Here is a 17247-nt window from a genome sequence, read left to right as displayed (position 1 = left end):
CGCAGGGGACGTGGTCCACGGTGGAGGCGAAGTGGTCAATCAACCGTCTGGAAACCAGAGCGGTCCGGCTAGCTCTGCGACATTTCCTCCCGCTTCTTCGGAACCGAGAAGTCAGAATCCTATCGGACAACGCTACCACCGTGGTCTACATCAACCGACAAGGAGGCACGCGCAGCCCGCAGGTCGCGCTCGAGGCGGCGCTGCTGATGCAATGGGCGGAGCGTCATCTCGTCCGGCTAGCGGCCTCGCACGTCGCCGGTGTGGACAACGTCCAGGTGGACTTCCTCAGTCGTCAACTGCTGGACCCGGAGAGTGGTCTCTCTCCGACAAAGCAATGCAACTTCTCGTCCATCGGTGGGGGGCCCCCCACTTGGATCTGATGGCGTCCGCTCTCAATGCCAAGGCTCCACGCTTCTTCAGTCGCCGGAGAGAGTGCGGAGGGAGTGGATGCCCTGGTCCTCCCGTGGCCGCCATATCTTTCTTTTCCACCATGGCCCCTGGTGGGCAGGATGCTCCGCAGAATAGAAAGCCATCAGGGGACCGTGGTTTTCGTCACCCCAGAATGGCCCAGGCGACCCTGGTTTGCGGACCTGCTACAGCTGGTGATCGACGGGCCAATCAGGCTGGGGCACCTCCCCCAGCTCCTACATCAGGGCCCGGTATTTTTCGAGCAGGCAGAATTCTTCTGTCTTGCAGCCTGGCTTTTGAGAGGCGCCGCCTCCGGCGTCGGGGCTACCTGGAGGTGGTAGTATCCACGCTATTGCGGGCACGAAAGACATCGGCCTATGTTCGAGTCTGGAAGGTGTTCGAGCTGTGATGTACCAGCCAGGCCACGAGACCCGCTAAGGCTTCTGTACCTCAGATCCTTCAGTTTCTACGGGCGGGGGTGGAAAAAGGGCTCGCCTATAATTCACTACGGGTTCAGGTGGCCACCCTTGGTTCGCTGTTGAGCGATGGGGGCTCTCTTCTACAGCATCCTGACATTGCTCGTTTTCTCAAGGGTGTCAAGCATATGCGTCCTCCGTTACGGGACCCTTGTCCCTCCTGGAGTCTTAACCTTGTGCTTCGCTCCCTGTCGGGACCACCGTTCGAGCCGCTGCGCAGTGCAACGATAAAGGATCTCACTCTCAAGACTGTATTTCTTGTGGCCATCTGTTCCGCTCGACGCATCTCGGAGCTGCAGGCTCTGTCGTGTAGAGAGCCCTATCTCCGTTTCTCCGACTCTGGAGTTTCGCTTCGCACCGTTCCCTCCTTCCTTCCGAAGGTGGTTTCTGCATTCCATGTGAACCAGACGGTGGAGTTGCCGTCCTTCTCTTCCTCAGAGCCGAAGTCTCTCCGTCTCTTGAATGTCAAGCGCACTCTGCGCCTCTATCTGGAGGCTACAAATGAGTTCCGGACCTCTGACCATCTCTTCGTACTCTGGGCCGGTCCTAAGAAGGGGTCTCAGGCCTCGAAGACTACCATTGCCAGATGGCTGAAGGCCGGCATTGCTGCTTCTTACATTGGGGCGGGTCGGACTCCCCCACCCGGAATCGTAGCGCATTCTACACGTTCTCAGGCGGCTTCCTGGGCGGAGGTTCGCTCGGTATCCTCGCAGGAAATTTGTAGGGCAGCCACCTGGAAATCGTTACACACGTTCTCGAGGCACTATTGTCTGCACCTCGCCTCTTCGGTCTCTGGACACTTTGGCGAGCAGGTTCTCCGAGCAGGCCTCGCAGGACCCCACCCGATTTAGGGAAGCTTGGGTACATCCCACGGTCTGGACTGATCCAGGTACGTACAGGGAAAAGAAAATTATTATTTACCTGCTAATTTTCGTTCCTGTAGTACCATGGATCAGTCCAGACGCCCACCGCGTTTGGGTTCTTGATCCTGCTCAGCTCTGCGCTGCTCCTCGCTCACAGTGTTCTGTGTCTTCACAGTTGTTTCTTTTCGCTGTTTTTCACAGCTCCCTACAAGTTGGTAGGATGTTTGCAGTTACTTGTTGCGGTTACAATTGTTTTCATTATCTGTTTCCACAAACTTGATCCTTCGGGGGTTTCTACTCGGGCTTTGATATACTCGATACTGAACTCCTGCAGAGGGGGTAGTAGTATATATGGATACGCCCCCTCAAAGCTTGTGCTGACTCCATCTGCTGGATTGGGGACATAACCCACGGTCTGGACTGATCCATGGTACTACAGGAACGAAAATTAGCAGGTAAATAATAATTTTCTTACCCCGCGATGAGGAAAGCCTGTCAGTGCCAGGGGTCCGCGATGGTCTCCACCGGTCCTGATACCAGTCACCAATCCATCTCACGGATCTGAAGAAGATCTGACCACTCCTCCTTCCTGCTAGTTGGTGTTGGCATCGGCAGTGTTTGAGGAGGAGCTGGAGTGCTGAATCCAGCTGGAGGGTATACTGCAGGGCTTCGGTCCTGTGGCAATGACAGCACTAGACCTGGGGCCACCTGTGCTCGTACCTCTGCTGGAGAAGCTCAACATGCTGATCATGGCATTACTGACCAACTGGCATCGGTTCCTGAGATGGCATCAGTGCCCGACAGGGCACCTAGGCCTCCCCCTACAGATACAGTGGTCATTGCCGGTTCTGAGGAGGAGGAAGCTCCACCTAGGCTGCCAGAGCCGTCGAGGCCTGCAGTCCCCTGTCCAGTTTTACTGGTGCCTGCACCTCTAGATGAAGGCTGAGTATCTAGGGCCGCAACCCCAGTAGCTTACAGTGAGGATGAGGAAGCCTATGACCCCTGGGGGGCTGATGCTTCGGAGTCCTTCTCAGAGGGCTCCAATGGTCTTTCTGTACTTGATGAAGGTATATTCTGTGTTTGTAAGCAAGGTGAGGTATTTTACTAGCATGTAGGCATTTGTATCAGGCTTATTTGTTGTGTTTTCTCAATAGGATATGCATTGGTGGTAAATTAGTCTTTTCATAAGGAAGGTTATTGCACCTGGTAGGAGAGAGAGTTTGTTGCTGTTACTGAGATGACATGAGAAATATCTTTTTTGTATGTTGACTTGTATGGGGACTGTCCTAGTTGTACTCTGCACTCATTGTTGGGAGGGTTCAGGGTGTATGTTTACATTTAGCCCTATGACAGTCATGTGTTCAGTGTCACACATGTAAGCACCATCTGTCAGGTGTGTTCCGACTGGGGATAGAGAAATACCTACAGTACCTGAATGTAAACCGGTGTGATATCTCAATTGAGATCAAATGTCGGTATATAAAAAAAAAAAAAAATGGTTGAGAACCACTATTTTAAAAGTATAAATTGTGAGTAGCGTTACTTGCTTTATCTGAATGCTATTTTAATCCAGACATAGATGGATTAAAATAGGTTCCCTGTACGAACCCAGAACAGTCCAGACAGTGGGTTGAGCCTCCAGTCCAGCAGATGGAGACAGAGAAAAACTGAAAGGGTATCCTATATCAGGACAGTGCCAACCCTGTGTCCCTTCAGTATTTCTCTGTCTCCAGCAGATGAAGGCAGTTGAACCTGCTGTTCCCTGTACGTACCAGGATCAGTCCAGGACACCTGGGTTGTGACTCCGCACCAGCAGATGGAGACAGAGAAAAAGCTGTCGGGCTCACCCATATATGGTCACACTCCTGTCACAGCCCCTCAGTCTTACTCTGTCTCCAGTAGATGGTGCAGGTTTGGTCACAGCCCTGGTCCCTGGGGGTTTTGGCTGTTCCCTGGGGGTTTTCCTTTTGGTTGTTAAGGTCTTTTTCGTTAATTGGGATTTGATTGGTATTTAAAAAAAAAAAAAAAAAAAAGTTAGGAATTTTTTTCCTCTGCTGAGAGGATACATCCCCGCTGGTCCTGCCTCCCAGGGGGGTTCGGAAGGTTCTGAGGGGACCATCCCCCCCTGGTTGAGGCCGCTGCTAGGGTCGAGGACCCGCCTAGGGAAGTAGCAGCGTCGGGGGTGACACCGGGGAGCCCGGTTCACTCACCCCCGCTGGAACAGGAGCCTCAGGACCGTGGACAGCGGCGGTTTTCTTAAAAAAAAAAAAAAAAAAAGTGTTTGCCTGTTTTGTTTTGTGCCGCGGCTTCTCCTTCGCGCCGGCTCTCCGTTCCTTCAGGGGGGGGCCGTCTTCGTCGCCGCCCGCGCCGTTTTTAGGCTTAGTTTACACGGGGCCTTCTTTCCCATCGGGGCCGCATGCCGAGGGGATCCGTCTGCCGCGCGTGCGGCTCGGCGCGTTCACGCCTCTCCCGGGACAGCGTCTGCGCGTCCTGTGCCGCCGGGGGCGAAGGTCCTTCGGGGGTCACTCAGGAGGGCCGATCCCGGGCGCCGCATTCGCCGCCTCGCAATTCCGCTGCTGCTGACGGCCTGGGGGACCCGTTCCCGCTTAGCGCGGGAACGGCAGCCATTTTGGCCACAGTCAGGGAAGCCACGCGGGTGGCAGTCGCAAATGGCGGCTTGCCTCCCGCGCTTTCGCCACAACAACGTCCCTCGGGGGAAGCCCCTGGGGAGGCCCGGTCCCATGAGGGGTCCGGGTCTGAAGAGGAAACTGCGGGCTCCGGGTCCTCCTGCTCATCCGATTTTGCGCTACTTTTGCGCAAAATCTTAAAGTATAAACGGAGCAAAAGGAGGCCGAGGAAAGCGAAGGGATCCAGCAGATCAGCTGGATCCCGGAAGAGGAGATCCTCGGCGGTCCCTGAGGGCGACGCAACGCGGCGGAAGCACCCTGTGCGGGGGATGCCGCAGGTCACAGACTCCGATTCTACCTCCTAGGAGGAAGATGATCCGGCTGCAGAGCCCCCGGAGGGGGCCGGTGATGCGACGGACGAGAGTCCTTCTCAGCCGGGAGCGGGGAAAGGAACGCCGGCCGTCGAGGGTGATGACCCAAAGGTGGTCCGGTTGTTCCGCAGAGAGGAACTAACCCCGCTTATTCCGGCTATCCTCCAGGAACTGGGGGTGGAAGCGCCGCCGGTGGTACTGCGGCAGGCAGCAAACATGGATCCGGTACTGCTGGGTCTCATGGGTCCAGCAGTAGCTTTCCCTTTTCTGTTTACGGCATCGGACATCTTGTTCCGGGAGTGGGACACTCCGGAGTTGGGCCTGAAGGTCAGTAAAGCTATGGACAGGCTCTACCCGTTGCCAGAGGATGCGCTGGATGGGCCAAGAGCTGGAGGTACAGCTGAAGAAGATCTTCGAAGTTTCATCATTGGGGGTCTGGGCAGCCATCTGCAGTAACTTCGCTATGCGGGCCAGTTTGAGATGGGCTCAGGTCCTCCAGGCTAATGCAGGTCTCTCCGAAGCGGAGGCCAAACAAGCAGATCGGCTGGAGGCTGCAATAGCGTATAGTGCAGATGCGCTACACGACCTCCTTCGGCCAGGTCCATGGTCTCAGCAGTGTCGGCCCGTCGGCTCCTCTGGCTCCGGAATTGGGCCGCAGATGGCTCGTCCAAGGCTCATCTTGGGGCGCTGCCGTTTTAAAGGGAAATTATTGTTTGGCAAGGAGTTGGACGATTTGATGTTGTCTCTTGGCGAGAATAGAGCTTTCAGGTTGCCTGAGGATAGGGTCAGAGCCCGATCCTCCTTCTCCAACAGGGCCCGTTTTCTGTGGTAACAGGAGGTCACGTCCCCAGAGGTCCGCAGGTCCTTCCTATCGTTCCGATTCCTCATGGTCGTCCTCCTGGCCTCAGTCCTTTCGGGGGAAGCGGTTCGGCCGTCAGAGTGGAACCCCGGGGGGCTCGAGCTCCAAGGCCTCCCAATGAGATGCGGCCGGTCCATCCCTCGCTTCAGCTTCAGTCGTTCGTTCCAAACGTGGGAGCTCGGCTGCAGTTGTTTGTCAAGGAATGGGCCAAGATAACTTCAGATCAGTGGGTCCTCAACGTGGTAAATCACGGTTACGTGTTAGATTTTGCAAGGATTCCGACAGACAAGTTCCTGGTGTCGCTATGCAAGTGCCCCATAAAGTGCGCAGCGGTACGAGGGACCCTTCAACGCCTGCAGGCTTTGGGGGCGATTTCCCCAGTGCCACTCGAGCAGCGCGGCCAAGGTCGTTATTCCATTTATTTCATCGTGCCGAAGAAGGACGGTACTTCAAGGCCAATTCTAGATCTCAAGGGGGTAAACAGATGCCTTCGCATTCCACACTTCAAAATGGAGACAATCCGGTCAGTGATTGCCTCTGTGCGCCCCGGCGAATTCCTGGCATCATTGGACCTCACGGAAGCGTACCTTCATATCGGCATCCAGCCGTCTTACCACCGGTTCCTCAGGTTCTGCATTCTGGACAAGCATTATCAGTTCAAGGCCCTTCGGGCTGGCCACGGCTCCCAGGACATTCACCAAGGTGATGGTGGTGGTTGCGGCTCACCTCTGAAGAGAGAGGTTCCTGGTACACCCCTACCTGGACGATTGGTTGATTCGGGCCAAGTCCGAGGTCCAGTGTCGACAAGCAGTCAACAGAGTCCTCACGCTCTTGCAGTCCCTGGGTTGGGTTGTCAACCTCAGCAAGGGTCATCTGGCATCCACCCAGTCTCTGGAGTACTTGGGGGCCCTGTTCGACACGAAGAGGGCAAGGTCTATCTATCCAAGGACAGAGTCCTCAAGCTGCAGGGGCAAGTGCGCCGCTTGTTGTCGCTTCGGCTTCCCCTGGTATCCGATTACCTGACGGTTTTGGGTTCTATGGCTTCAACGCTAGCTTTGGTCCCCTGGCCTTTGCTCATCTGCGTCCGTTGCAATCAGCATTGCTTTCCCGATGGAAGCCGGTGTCCGAGGAGTTTTCATCTGCCACTGCCACTCACGGCCCAGGCGCGGGCCAGTCTTCACTGGTGGCTAGAAGCAGACAACTTGACTTGCGGAGTGTCCCTGTTAGTGCCCGAGTGGACGGTAGTAACCACAGACGCCAGTCTCTCCGGCTGGGGAGCAGTCTACCTGGGCAAGTCGGCGCAGGGCAAGTGGCCCTTAGCTCAGACTCAGTGGTCCATCAATCGCCTAGAGACCAGGGCGGTTCGCCTGGCACTACAGTCTTTCTGCCGCTTGTGCGGGGAAAAGCGGTTCGAGTGTTGTCTGACAACGCCACCACCGTGTCTTATATCAACCGTCAGGGGGGGACGAGAAGTCCACTTGTGGCGGAGGAGGCGCAGCTTCTGCTAGCCTGGGCGGAGTACAACCTCAGCAACATAGCGGCGTCTCACATTGCCGGAGTTGACAATGTTCAGGTGGACTTCCTCAGTCGTCATCATCTGGATCCCGGAGAGTGGGAATTGGCGCCGGAGGCGTTTCACCTCATTTGCGAACAGTGGCGGACGCCACACATGGACCTCATGGCCACATGGCAGAATGCAAAGGCGGCCAGGTTTTACAGCCGTCGGAGAGAGAGAGGGGCCGAAGGAGTAGACGCGTTAGTCCTACCCTGGCCGCTGGACGTACTGCTGTATGTGTTCCCTCCTTGGCCGCTGATCGGCAAGGTTCTTCGTTGCATAGAGCTACATCCGGCCAAAGTGATCTTGGTGGCGCCAGAGTGGCCGCGACGCCCGAGGTTCGCAGATCTCATTCAGTTGTCGGTAGCATCGCCCCTTCGTCTTCAAGGGTTGGCGGGGCTTCTTCGGCAAGGCCCCGTTTGTTTGGAGGATGCGGATCACTTCTGTCTCGCGGCATGGCTTTTGAGAGGCAGTGCTTAAAGAAGAGGGGTTATTCGGATGCGGTGGTCGCCACGTTGTTGCGGGCCAGAAAGCAGTCTACTTCTATGGCCTACGTTCGTGTCTGGGCAGTCTTTGATGACTGGTGTGCGGAGCGCAACGTGGATCCTACCTCGGCTCCTGTATCCGATATTCTGTCGTTTTTACAGGCTGGTTTGGCTAAAGGTCTTTCGTGTAGTTCCCTTCAGGTCCAGGTGGCAGCACTTGGATGTCTGCGTGGCAAGGGGCGGAAGGGCTCCTTGGCGCTGCACCCGGACATTGCACGTTTTTTGAGGGGGGCCAAACATCTCCATCCTCCCTTACGTCCTCCATGTCCGTCCTGGAACCTCAATTGGGTACTCTCTGCGTTGTGTTCGGCTCCTTTTGAGCCCTTGAAGAGGGCAACCCTCAAGGATCTCACGTTGAAGACGGTCTACCTTGTCGCTATTGCCTCAGCGCGCCGTGTTTCCGAGTTGCAGGCGCTCTCATGTAGGGAACCGTTCCTAAGGATCTCGGATTCCGGGGTCTCCTTACGTACGGTCCCCTCCTTCTTGCTCAAAGTGGTTTCGGCGTTTCATTTGAACCAGTCCATTGAGCTTCCCGCTTTCAACGTCCGGGGTGCGTCGCAGTCAAAGCTGCGGGATTTGCGGAGGTTGGATGTTCGGAGGACACTTCTCCGCTATCTGGAAGTCACCAATCCGTTCCGTGTAATGGATCATCTTTTTGTTCTGTTCTCAGGTTCAAAGCGTGGGGGCATGGCTTCCTGGACGACAATTGCCCGATGGCTCAAGGAGGCCATTGGTTCCGCGTACATAGTACAAGGGAAGCCAGTGCCTGAGGGTCTCAAGGCTCATTCGACCCGGTCGCATGCTGCTTCCTGGGCGGAATCTTCTCAGGTGTCGCCCCAAGAAATTTGCAGGGCGGCTACTTGGAAGTCCTTGTATACTTTTACGCGGCATTACCGGCTGGATGTTCAGATCACTGCTGGGGGTTTTGGAGAGAGGGTACTCCGTGCGGGACTCTCTGCTTCCCACCCTCAGTAAGTTAGCTCTGGTACATCCCAGGTGTCCTGGACTGATCCTGGTACGTACAGGGAAAGGAAAATTAGTTTCTTACCTGATAATTTTCGTTCCTGTAGTACCAAGGATCAGTCCAGGATCCCGCCCGTGCTGTTCAGAAGAAACGGAGAGTCCGCTCGTAGGTTTTCAGTATTTCGGTTTACTGTTCTGCTTTCTCGGTTGAGAGTTTTGTTCCAGTTGGGGGTTTTGTCGTTGCTCCCTGTTGAGGAGGGATCCCTCTTGGTTTGTTTTGTCCTTTGCTACTTTGACATTACGTAAGACTGAGGGGCTGTGACAGGAGTGTGACCATATATGGGTGAGCCCGACAGCTTTTTCTCTGTCTCCATCTGCTGGTGCGGAGTCACAACCCAGGTGTCCTGGACTGATCCTTGGTACTACAGGAACGAAAATTATCAGGTAAGAAACTAATTTTCCTTTCCCTAGACTTACCTGTTTTTCCCTCTCTGTGGTGATTTTCTCTGTTCTTCCCTCTGGGTTGTTTCCAGGATCAAGCAAGTATTACTCATTTGATTTAAAAAAAAAAAAAAAGGAAGTCAAACTTTATGAACAGGTGAGTCAGCGCGCTCTCATAGCTCTTACTGGGTTCCAGGGGGGAATTTTCCCCTTGAGTGGTTCAGCCTCGGACCCCTTTCCTGGTGACGGTCTGCCTGGCTTAAAGGGTTGATACTGGTGGTCCAGTCACTTTCCCTTTTCTCCCTAGTGTGACCCCTGAGATGCCTTTGCATTGGGTCCCTTAGCAGAGACGTGTTTTTTCCTCTGCTCATGTTCAGTTTGAAGAAAAAAAAAAACGGGTCTGAAGCCTTTTACCCGCGTTTACACTTGACCGGCACTTACAGGGGGAAGGAGCATTGTAGGGTTCTTTCCCTTCCTGCCGCTCGCTTTCTGCCAGGCACAGCTGATTCGGCTCTATTTTTTTTGTGCCGCGTGGTTTTTTTCCCCCCTGCACTGATGCCACGAGCAGCGGCTTGTTTAGCCTGTGGGGAGCCTGCATCGTGGCTCTCCCGCGACGTTCTCTCTGTCTGCCCGGTGGAGAGGGACCCTCTGCGGCAGCAGCATGATCGGCAGTTTGCGGTCAGGCAGTGAAGCAGGTCACAAGGCCGACTCCCTCACAAAAAAACCATGGGAACGGTGGCCATTTTGTCCTCTGATCTCCCTGCGAATCCAGGACCTGAAGGGAATAAAGAGCCGGTTTTTAACACTTCGCTGCCTGAATTATGTCCCGCAAACTCCTCGGTTGCAGTCCCTGACCTCTCCCATGAGGCCCCTCCTCCTCCTTTGCCCGGGAAGGTGCAACATCGTTTTTCAATGGAATTTGTCCTGTTGATGCACAAATCTTTTTTGGCTAGTCTGGAGGAGCAGAGTGATTTCCTCCCCCCCAGCAAAAAATTCCCTCGGGTCACCACCGGGTAGGGCCCCAGATATACCAGGCACCAACAGGGCCAGGACCATACCGGGCGTACCGTATCCTTTGGACCCTCCTCCTCCCTCTCCTTTACCAGATCTGGACCCGATCACAGATTTGTCACTTCCGAACCCGTCAGTCAACAGGGACGATCCGCGGGTCCTCAAATTATTCCAAAGGGAAGAGCTTGATTCGCTCATTCCTTTTGTCTTGGATGAACTTGGTATAGAGGTCCCTCCGGAAGAACCCACCACTGCCTCTACTTCAAGCACCGTGGACCTGGTCCTGACGGGGCTGAGGGCTCCGCCACGTACCTTCCCATTCCACCCCTGCTTCGGGAGTGAGAGTCCCCAGAAGCAGGCCTTCGGGTTGGAAGGGCCATGGATAAGCTTTACCCTCTGCCAGATCAATGTCAATGTTAAGGTATCTAAGGTAGATACCTCGGTTTCCGCGGTCACCAAACGCACCACCATCCCAGTGGTAGGGGCGACTGTGTTGAAAGATCTTCAGGATCATAAGTTGGAGCTTCATCTCAAGAGGATATTTGAGGTTCTGGCTCTGGGAGTTCAGGCAACAGTCTGTAGCAGTCTCATGCAGCAGGCAAGCCTCAGGTGGGTTCAACAATTACTCATCACCTAGGACCTCCCGTCTGCAGAGGCAGAACAGGCAGAGTGGCTGGAAGCCGCGGTAGCATATGGGGCTAACGCCCTTTATGATCTTCTCAGGGTGCAGGCTAGAGCCATGGTTTCAGCGGTGTCCTCTGGCTGCGGAATTGGGCGGCGGACTCTTCTAAATTGCAGTTGGGCACTCTCCCCTTCAAGGGTAAGTTGCTCTTTGGCGAGGACCTGGAACAGCTTATCAAATCCTTGGGCGAAAACAAGATTCATAAGCTGCCTGAGGACCGCCCTAAACAGTCCAGTTCATTTTTTCCGTCGCACTCTCACTTCAGGGGGCAGTGCAGGTACAACAAGTTGAGAGGAGCTTTCCAACGGAACACCTCCACTAGATCTCAAGCATGGTCTCATTCCTTTCGGGGGGGGGGAACTCCCTTCCGAGACAGCAACCACCAAAACCCTGCCACAAAGTCCTCGCAATGAGATACAGCCGGCCCATTCCTCTGCTCCAGACTTAGGTGGTCAGCTGTCCCTATTTCTGGAGGAATGGGTCAAAATTACTTCGGATCAGTGGGTCCTCGAGGTGATCGAAAGAGGCTACGCTTTAGAATTTGCTCGAGATCTCCTGGACCTCTACTTAGTCTCTCCCTGCGGAACTCGGAAGCGACCAGTGGTGTGCCAGACTCTCGACAGGCTTCAAGCACTCAGAGCCATAGTCCCGGTCCCCCCCACAGGAACAGGGGTCCGGCCAGTATTCCATCTACTTCATTGTCCCCAAAATGTATGGCTCCTTTCGTCCAATCCTGGATCTCAAAAGAGTAAACAAGGCACTCGATTTGACGGAGGCCTACCTTCACATCCCGATCCACAAGGAACATCAAAAGTTTCTTTGTTTGAACATTCTGGGACGTCACTATCCGTTTCGGGTGCTCCCGTTTGGCCTTGCCAGCGCTCCACACACATTTACCAAGATCATGGTGGTAGTGGCGGCCTTCCTCCAGTGGGAGGGAATCCTAGTCCACCCGTACCTGGACGACTGGCTCATTCGGGCAAAGTCGGAGGACCTGTGTGTGACAGCGGTCAACCGGGTCTTGTCGGTCCTCACCTCCCTCGGGTGGATAATCAATTTCTCCAAGAGCAACCTCAAGCCCTCTCGAATTCTTAGGAGCGTGCTTCGACACCCGCGTGGGCAAAGTGTTGTTACCAGAGACTCGTGCGCTCAAGCTCATGGATCAAGTTCAACATCTGTTATCTCTCTCGGTTCCCACGGCCTGGGACTATCTCCAGGTTCTGGGTTCTATGGCTTCAACTATAGATTTGGTTCCTTGGGCTTTTGCGCCCTTTACAGAAAGCTTTGCTGTCCCGCTGGAAGCCAGTCTCGGAGGAGTTTCATACACCCCTGCCGCTCTCCAATGTTACCATCGCCCACATGCAGTGGTGGCTCTCTTTCGCTCACCTATTGAAAGGGGATGCCCCTGCAAACACCTCAGTGGATTATTGTAACAACGGATGCCAGCCTTTCCGGCTGGGGAGCAGTGTGTCAGACTCAGTCTACCCAGGTACTCCCCAGTTCAATCCCAGTGGCACATCAATCCTCTGGAGGCCCAGGCGGACCGTCTGGCACTCAAGGCTTTCCTGTCCTTGATCCGTCGCAAGGCGGTGTGAATACTCTCCGACAATGCCACCACAATAGCCTATATCAATCGTCAGGGGGCCACCAGAAGTCGTTCAGTGCCCTGGAAGCCAGCAAGCTGCTCTCCTGGGCGGAGCGTCACCTGGATCAGCTGACAGCCTCTCACATTGCGGGGAAGAAAAATGTTTAAGCCGACTTCCTCAGTCGTCAACGTCTAGACCCCGGAGAGTGGGAATTGTCTGATGGGGTGATGGATCTGTTTGTGCACAAGTGGGGGGGTCCCCCTCTTAGACCTGATGGCTACTCTGAGCAACGAAAAGGCTCCCAGATTCTTCAGCCGCAGAAGGGAGCACTGCTCGGAAGGGGTGGATACCCTGGTTCTTCCCTGGCCTCACAATGTTCTTCTCTATGTGTTCCTACCTTGGCCTCTGGTGGGAAAGGTACTCAGAACGATAGAACTCCACAGGGGGCCCGTCGTTCTCGTAGCGCCAGAGGTATGCGGATCTGGTGAACCTCGCAACGGACAGTCCTCTTCGCCTCGGTCACCTCCCAAACCTGCTCCGCCAAGGTCCAGTATTTTTCGATCAGGCGGATCGCTTTTGTCTAGCAGCCTGGCTTTTGAGCGGTGGCGTCTGAGGAAGAAGGGGATATAAGTAGGAGGTTATATCCACTCTGTTGCAGGCCCGTAAGACTTCTACCTCTATTGCTTACGTTCGGGTATGGAGCATGTTTGAGAATGTGTGTGCCACGTCCAGAGTCTCAGCGCTTAAAGCTCTGGTGTCCCAGGTCCTCTCCTTCTTACAGAATGGCCTCTCCAAAGGCTTGTCTTTCAATTCCTTGAGGGTACAGGTTTCGGTTCTCGGTTCCCTCTTAGGGAGTATCGATGGTTACGCGGTGGTGGCCCATGCATATGTCGTTCGATTCCTCAAAGGGGCCAAGCATTTGAACCCGCCTGTCCGGGCTACTTGTGCTTCTTGGAGCCTTAACTTGGTGCTTCGGGTTTTTTGCGAAGCGCCCTTCGAACCCCTCCAGCGGGCCACGCTTAAGGACTTAACCCTTAAGACGGTATTTCTAGTCTCTATTTCTCGGCCAGGAGAGTGTCCGAGCTCCAAGCCTTGTCTTGTAGGGAGCCCTTTCTTCGCTTTTCTGATTCAAGTGTCTCCCTCAAAACTGTACCATCCTTTCTACCCAAGGTCGTGTCCTCCTTTCAAGTCAATCAGTCAGTGGAGTTTCCTACTTTTTCTCTAGAAGACATTGTGAGCACGCCTGGTGGTGACCTACGGTGCCTTGATGTAAAGAGAGTACTACTGCAATATTTACAGGTTACAAATGAATTTTGAGTCTCTGATCATCTTTTTGTGTTATGGAGTGGCCAAAATAGGGGAAACAAGGCCTCTAAGGCTACAATTGCTCGTTGGCTAAAGGAGGCGATTGAGTCTGCATATATCTGTCGGGGCCGGACAGTTCCGGAGGGCTTTAAAGGCCCATTCTTTGCGTTCACAGGCTACTTCTTGGGCGGAGAGTCAGCCGGTCTCTCCACAAGAAATCTGCAGGGCGGCAACTTGGAAGTCTCTGCATACTTTTGCTCGTCATTATCACCTCGATGTACAGGCGCCAGTGTTTGGCTCCTTCGGAAGGCAGGAGCTTCGAGCGGGACTGTCTCGGTCCCACCCTACTTAGGGAAGCTTGGGTACATCCCACTGTCTGGACTGATCCGGGTACGTACAGGGAAAGGAAAATTGATTCTTACCTGCTAATTTTCGTTCCTGTAGTACCACAGATCAGTCCAGACTCCCGCCCTGACTACTACTTTTCATTCGTCCGCTCGAAGTTTTCATTCACAGGTTTTTGGAAATGTCTCCTTACTATATGAGCTATGAGGCACCGGAAGTATCTGCTATATTGCTAGCTATGTAAGGGCGTTTTCCCTACATGTTTGAATTTCCTGTTTTCAATTTGAAAGTTACAGTTGTTTACGTGCTTGATCTTATATTGGTTCACCATCTGTTTGTCTGCTTTGATAACGTTTATACTGAAGGGACGCAGGGTTGGCACTGTCCTGATGTAGGATACCCTTTCATTTTTTCTGTCTCCATCTGCTGGACAGGAGGCTCAACCCACTGTCTGGACTGATCCGTGGTACTACAGGAACGAAAATTAGCAGGTAAGAACCAATTTTCCTCTCTCATTACTTATTGGTATCTGTCATTTTTATACTGCTTCATCTAACTCGAGCGCAGGACGGTGTACAGCACAAATAAAACAGAGTGCTTTAAACCAAAAAACAATTAAAAAAAAACAGAATACAATACAATCACAATATAAACACACAATACTAGTACTATAAATTGTATAATTGTTACTGTATCCTGTTAATGAAGAGAGAAACCAGCAAAATGAAACTGCTGTTTGCATTGTGTGCTCTGAAGAACTGATGAAAATCATAAAATGCACTGCCAACACAAACTAACATGCATTTCTGGTATTGACACATTGATATGTAGCTACACTGTTCTAAGAAATTAATTTCTGTAAGATTACAAAACATTTACTTCATTTCTGGGATGAGATTTTGAAAATACATTTTCTTTATTATAGGGGAAATATTTTCTCCCTTCATTCAATAACCAGGATTCTGGTAACTGATGACCAGAAGTGAAGGTCAATAAATTATATGATGATACCTTTTTATTGGACTAATGCATTTCTTAAATAGCTCAATAAAAAGGTATCACCTTATATTTTCTTATTCTTTTACCATGCACATTCAGATGGACTAATGTGACAGACACGCTGCTAACTGAGGCTACTCCAGTCTCCATGCATGACTTGCACTGTGGAAATTCCTGCCCTATAGCAGTGCCTATAAATGCTTCTCTCTTTCAGCCTTGCAGTTGCACCTGAAGAAGGGGACCTGCATGTTTATTGAGCCAACAAAAAATGATCCAAAAGAAATCACAACTTAGCAATTTTCCATTTTTCTCCAGGACTAAAATGGCTCTTAGGACTCTGCACTCCCATTATTCAGAACTCATTGATCAGAAAAGACACTTTTTTCCTCTTCTTAGACACTGTGGCTGGGGTGTTGGCTGACTCTGGTTTTAGTAGCTGGGAAGAGCATGCCTAGAGTTGCCTGTTCTAGAGTTCCTGTACATGCTTATCCAGTGATGGGTCACATATAGACTATAGAGGGGCATTGGTACAGATTGCTGGAATAATGTATGAACTTCTAACTCAGATGATGTGATAGGGTCCACAGAGGTGGATACCATTTTGTTTCACTGCTTTTCTCAAGGAGGATGAATAGACTGGAGATTCCCCTCTGCCACTGACGCTCTGTGAGCCCTCAGGCAAGCCACTTTATTCAATACAATCACTTTTCTAACTGTACTTGAGTAGTAAAAGCAGAATTCTTCCTTCTGCCTTTGGAAGCTGATATGCAGTCCAGAAGCCAGTAATGTGCTTGCAGGCTCTCCACACCAGAGGTAGCTGCATGTGTGTTCCTGAAATACTAAAAATATGTAACACACCCATCCTCGCTTCCTTCAGGCATCCTTACCCCTTAGCATTTGAGATCTACTGCTACTTTAGAATTCTTTTTTAAATATAATAATTATAACTTATGCACTTCTTTACTTCAGTTTATATGGTACCTAATGCTTTCCTTTCTTTCAACCCTTATTAATTTATATAATTGTTGATTACATAAACTCACCCAGCTTGGACTCTCTTGCTCCCTTATTGCTTGATTCACTTAGGCCTCTTGCTCAGGTCTTCAGCCATAAGCCACGGGCCCCCTGTGACATTGCGCTTCTGCATCACCGCCTGGTGCTTTAAAAGGGCAATGGACGCCATGGCTGGCTGCTGGTTCTATGTATTCTCTTTGCCCAATAATATTTGGATATTTAATTCTCACAATAATAAAAAAAATACCCACTAATTTACGTTAATATCTATGAACTTAATTGTTCTCAGATCATTCTGTCTTTTTACATGTAACTCAGTTGTCAGTAGGCTGGACTATAATGCTGTTAACACTACCTGCCTAATTCAGACCCTTCTCTTTGTTCTGTATCCTGCCCGTCCCCCATCTCCATGGATTTTATCCACCTCCTGTACTACACGTCATGCATCTGACGAAATGGACTCTGTCCTCAAAAGCTCATGCCTCAATAAACTGGATAGTCTATAATGTGCCACTCACCTCTTGACCTTTTTGCAACACCAGACTAACACAGCTATCCCTCTGAAGATTTTCACATACTGTCATGGTTTATGTGCAAGGTGTTATATAAATAATGGCAGATATACTCTTGCAGCCCCCTGCTCTCTCTACCTGATTTCACCACCTTCTCGTTCTGGTCCTCAGAAGCCTTCCATGTTTGATGTCAGCAGGGAGACTGATTCCAGCATTGCTCTCTACAGTCGCAAAGTTCTGATCCAGACCAAAGCCACTGACATCCTGCCTAAGTGGCTCCGTTTCCTTCGAGGTAACTTCCTTTGGGTATACGGAGGGTGGGGTTGCTAACAGGGGTCTCTGTTCGTCTCGGTCTTCGAGTGAGCAAGAATGTGTCTCCACCTGTATGTGTGCTTCTCTTTGTGTTTCTGTCTATATGCCTATGTGGTCAGTGTCTCTAGATTAGTTTGTTTTGCACATACCATGATAAGAATGAACATCACTCTTAAGCTAGGGCATGCTAAGTATTATTATAGTCTTAGATTTATTGTCGGTGTACTTTTTACTCCTTGTATTTAATTGTGCCATAGAGCGCCAGTCTTATATTCATATAAGCCAATATTCAAAAAAGCTTAATGGCTAACTTCTCTAGCTAAAGTTATCCAGCTAACTTTAGCTGGATAACTTTAAACTTATACAGCCACCT

At 51.9% G+C, this 17247-nt stretch overlaps 1 protein-coding gene across 1 annotated transcript in view; it reads left to right on the top strand.

The window, feature by feature from the left end:
- TRAP1 (TNF receptor associated protein 1) overlaps positions 1-17247 on the top strand; it is a 133223-nt gene that overhangs the window by 51738 nt on the left and 64238 nt on the right. The window contains exon 10 of the mRNA XM_029576390.1: positions 16734-16854. Within this exon, the coding sequence (XP_029432250.1) occupies positions 16734-16854 (121 nt within the window). The remainder of the gene's footprint in view (positions 1-16733; positions 16855-17247) is intronic.

The sequence above is a fragment of the Rhinatrema bivittatum genome, chromosome 14 (assembly GCF_901001135.1).
Source record: "Rhinatrema bivittatum chromosome 14, aRhiBiv1.1, whole genome shotgun sequence".
Classification (NCBI taxonomy): Eukaryota; Metazoa; Chordata; class Amphibia; order Gymnophiona; family Rhinatrematidae; genus Rhinatrema; species Rhinatrema bivittatum.
The sequence above is the reverse complement of the archived record's forward strand: the minus strand, read 5'-3'. Positions and strand labels throughout refer to the sequence as shown.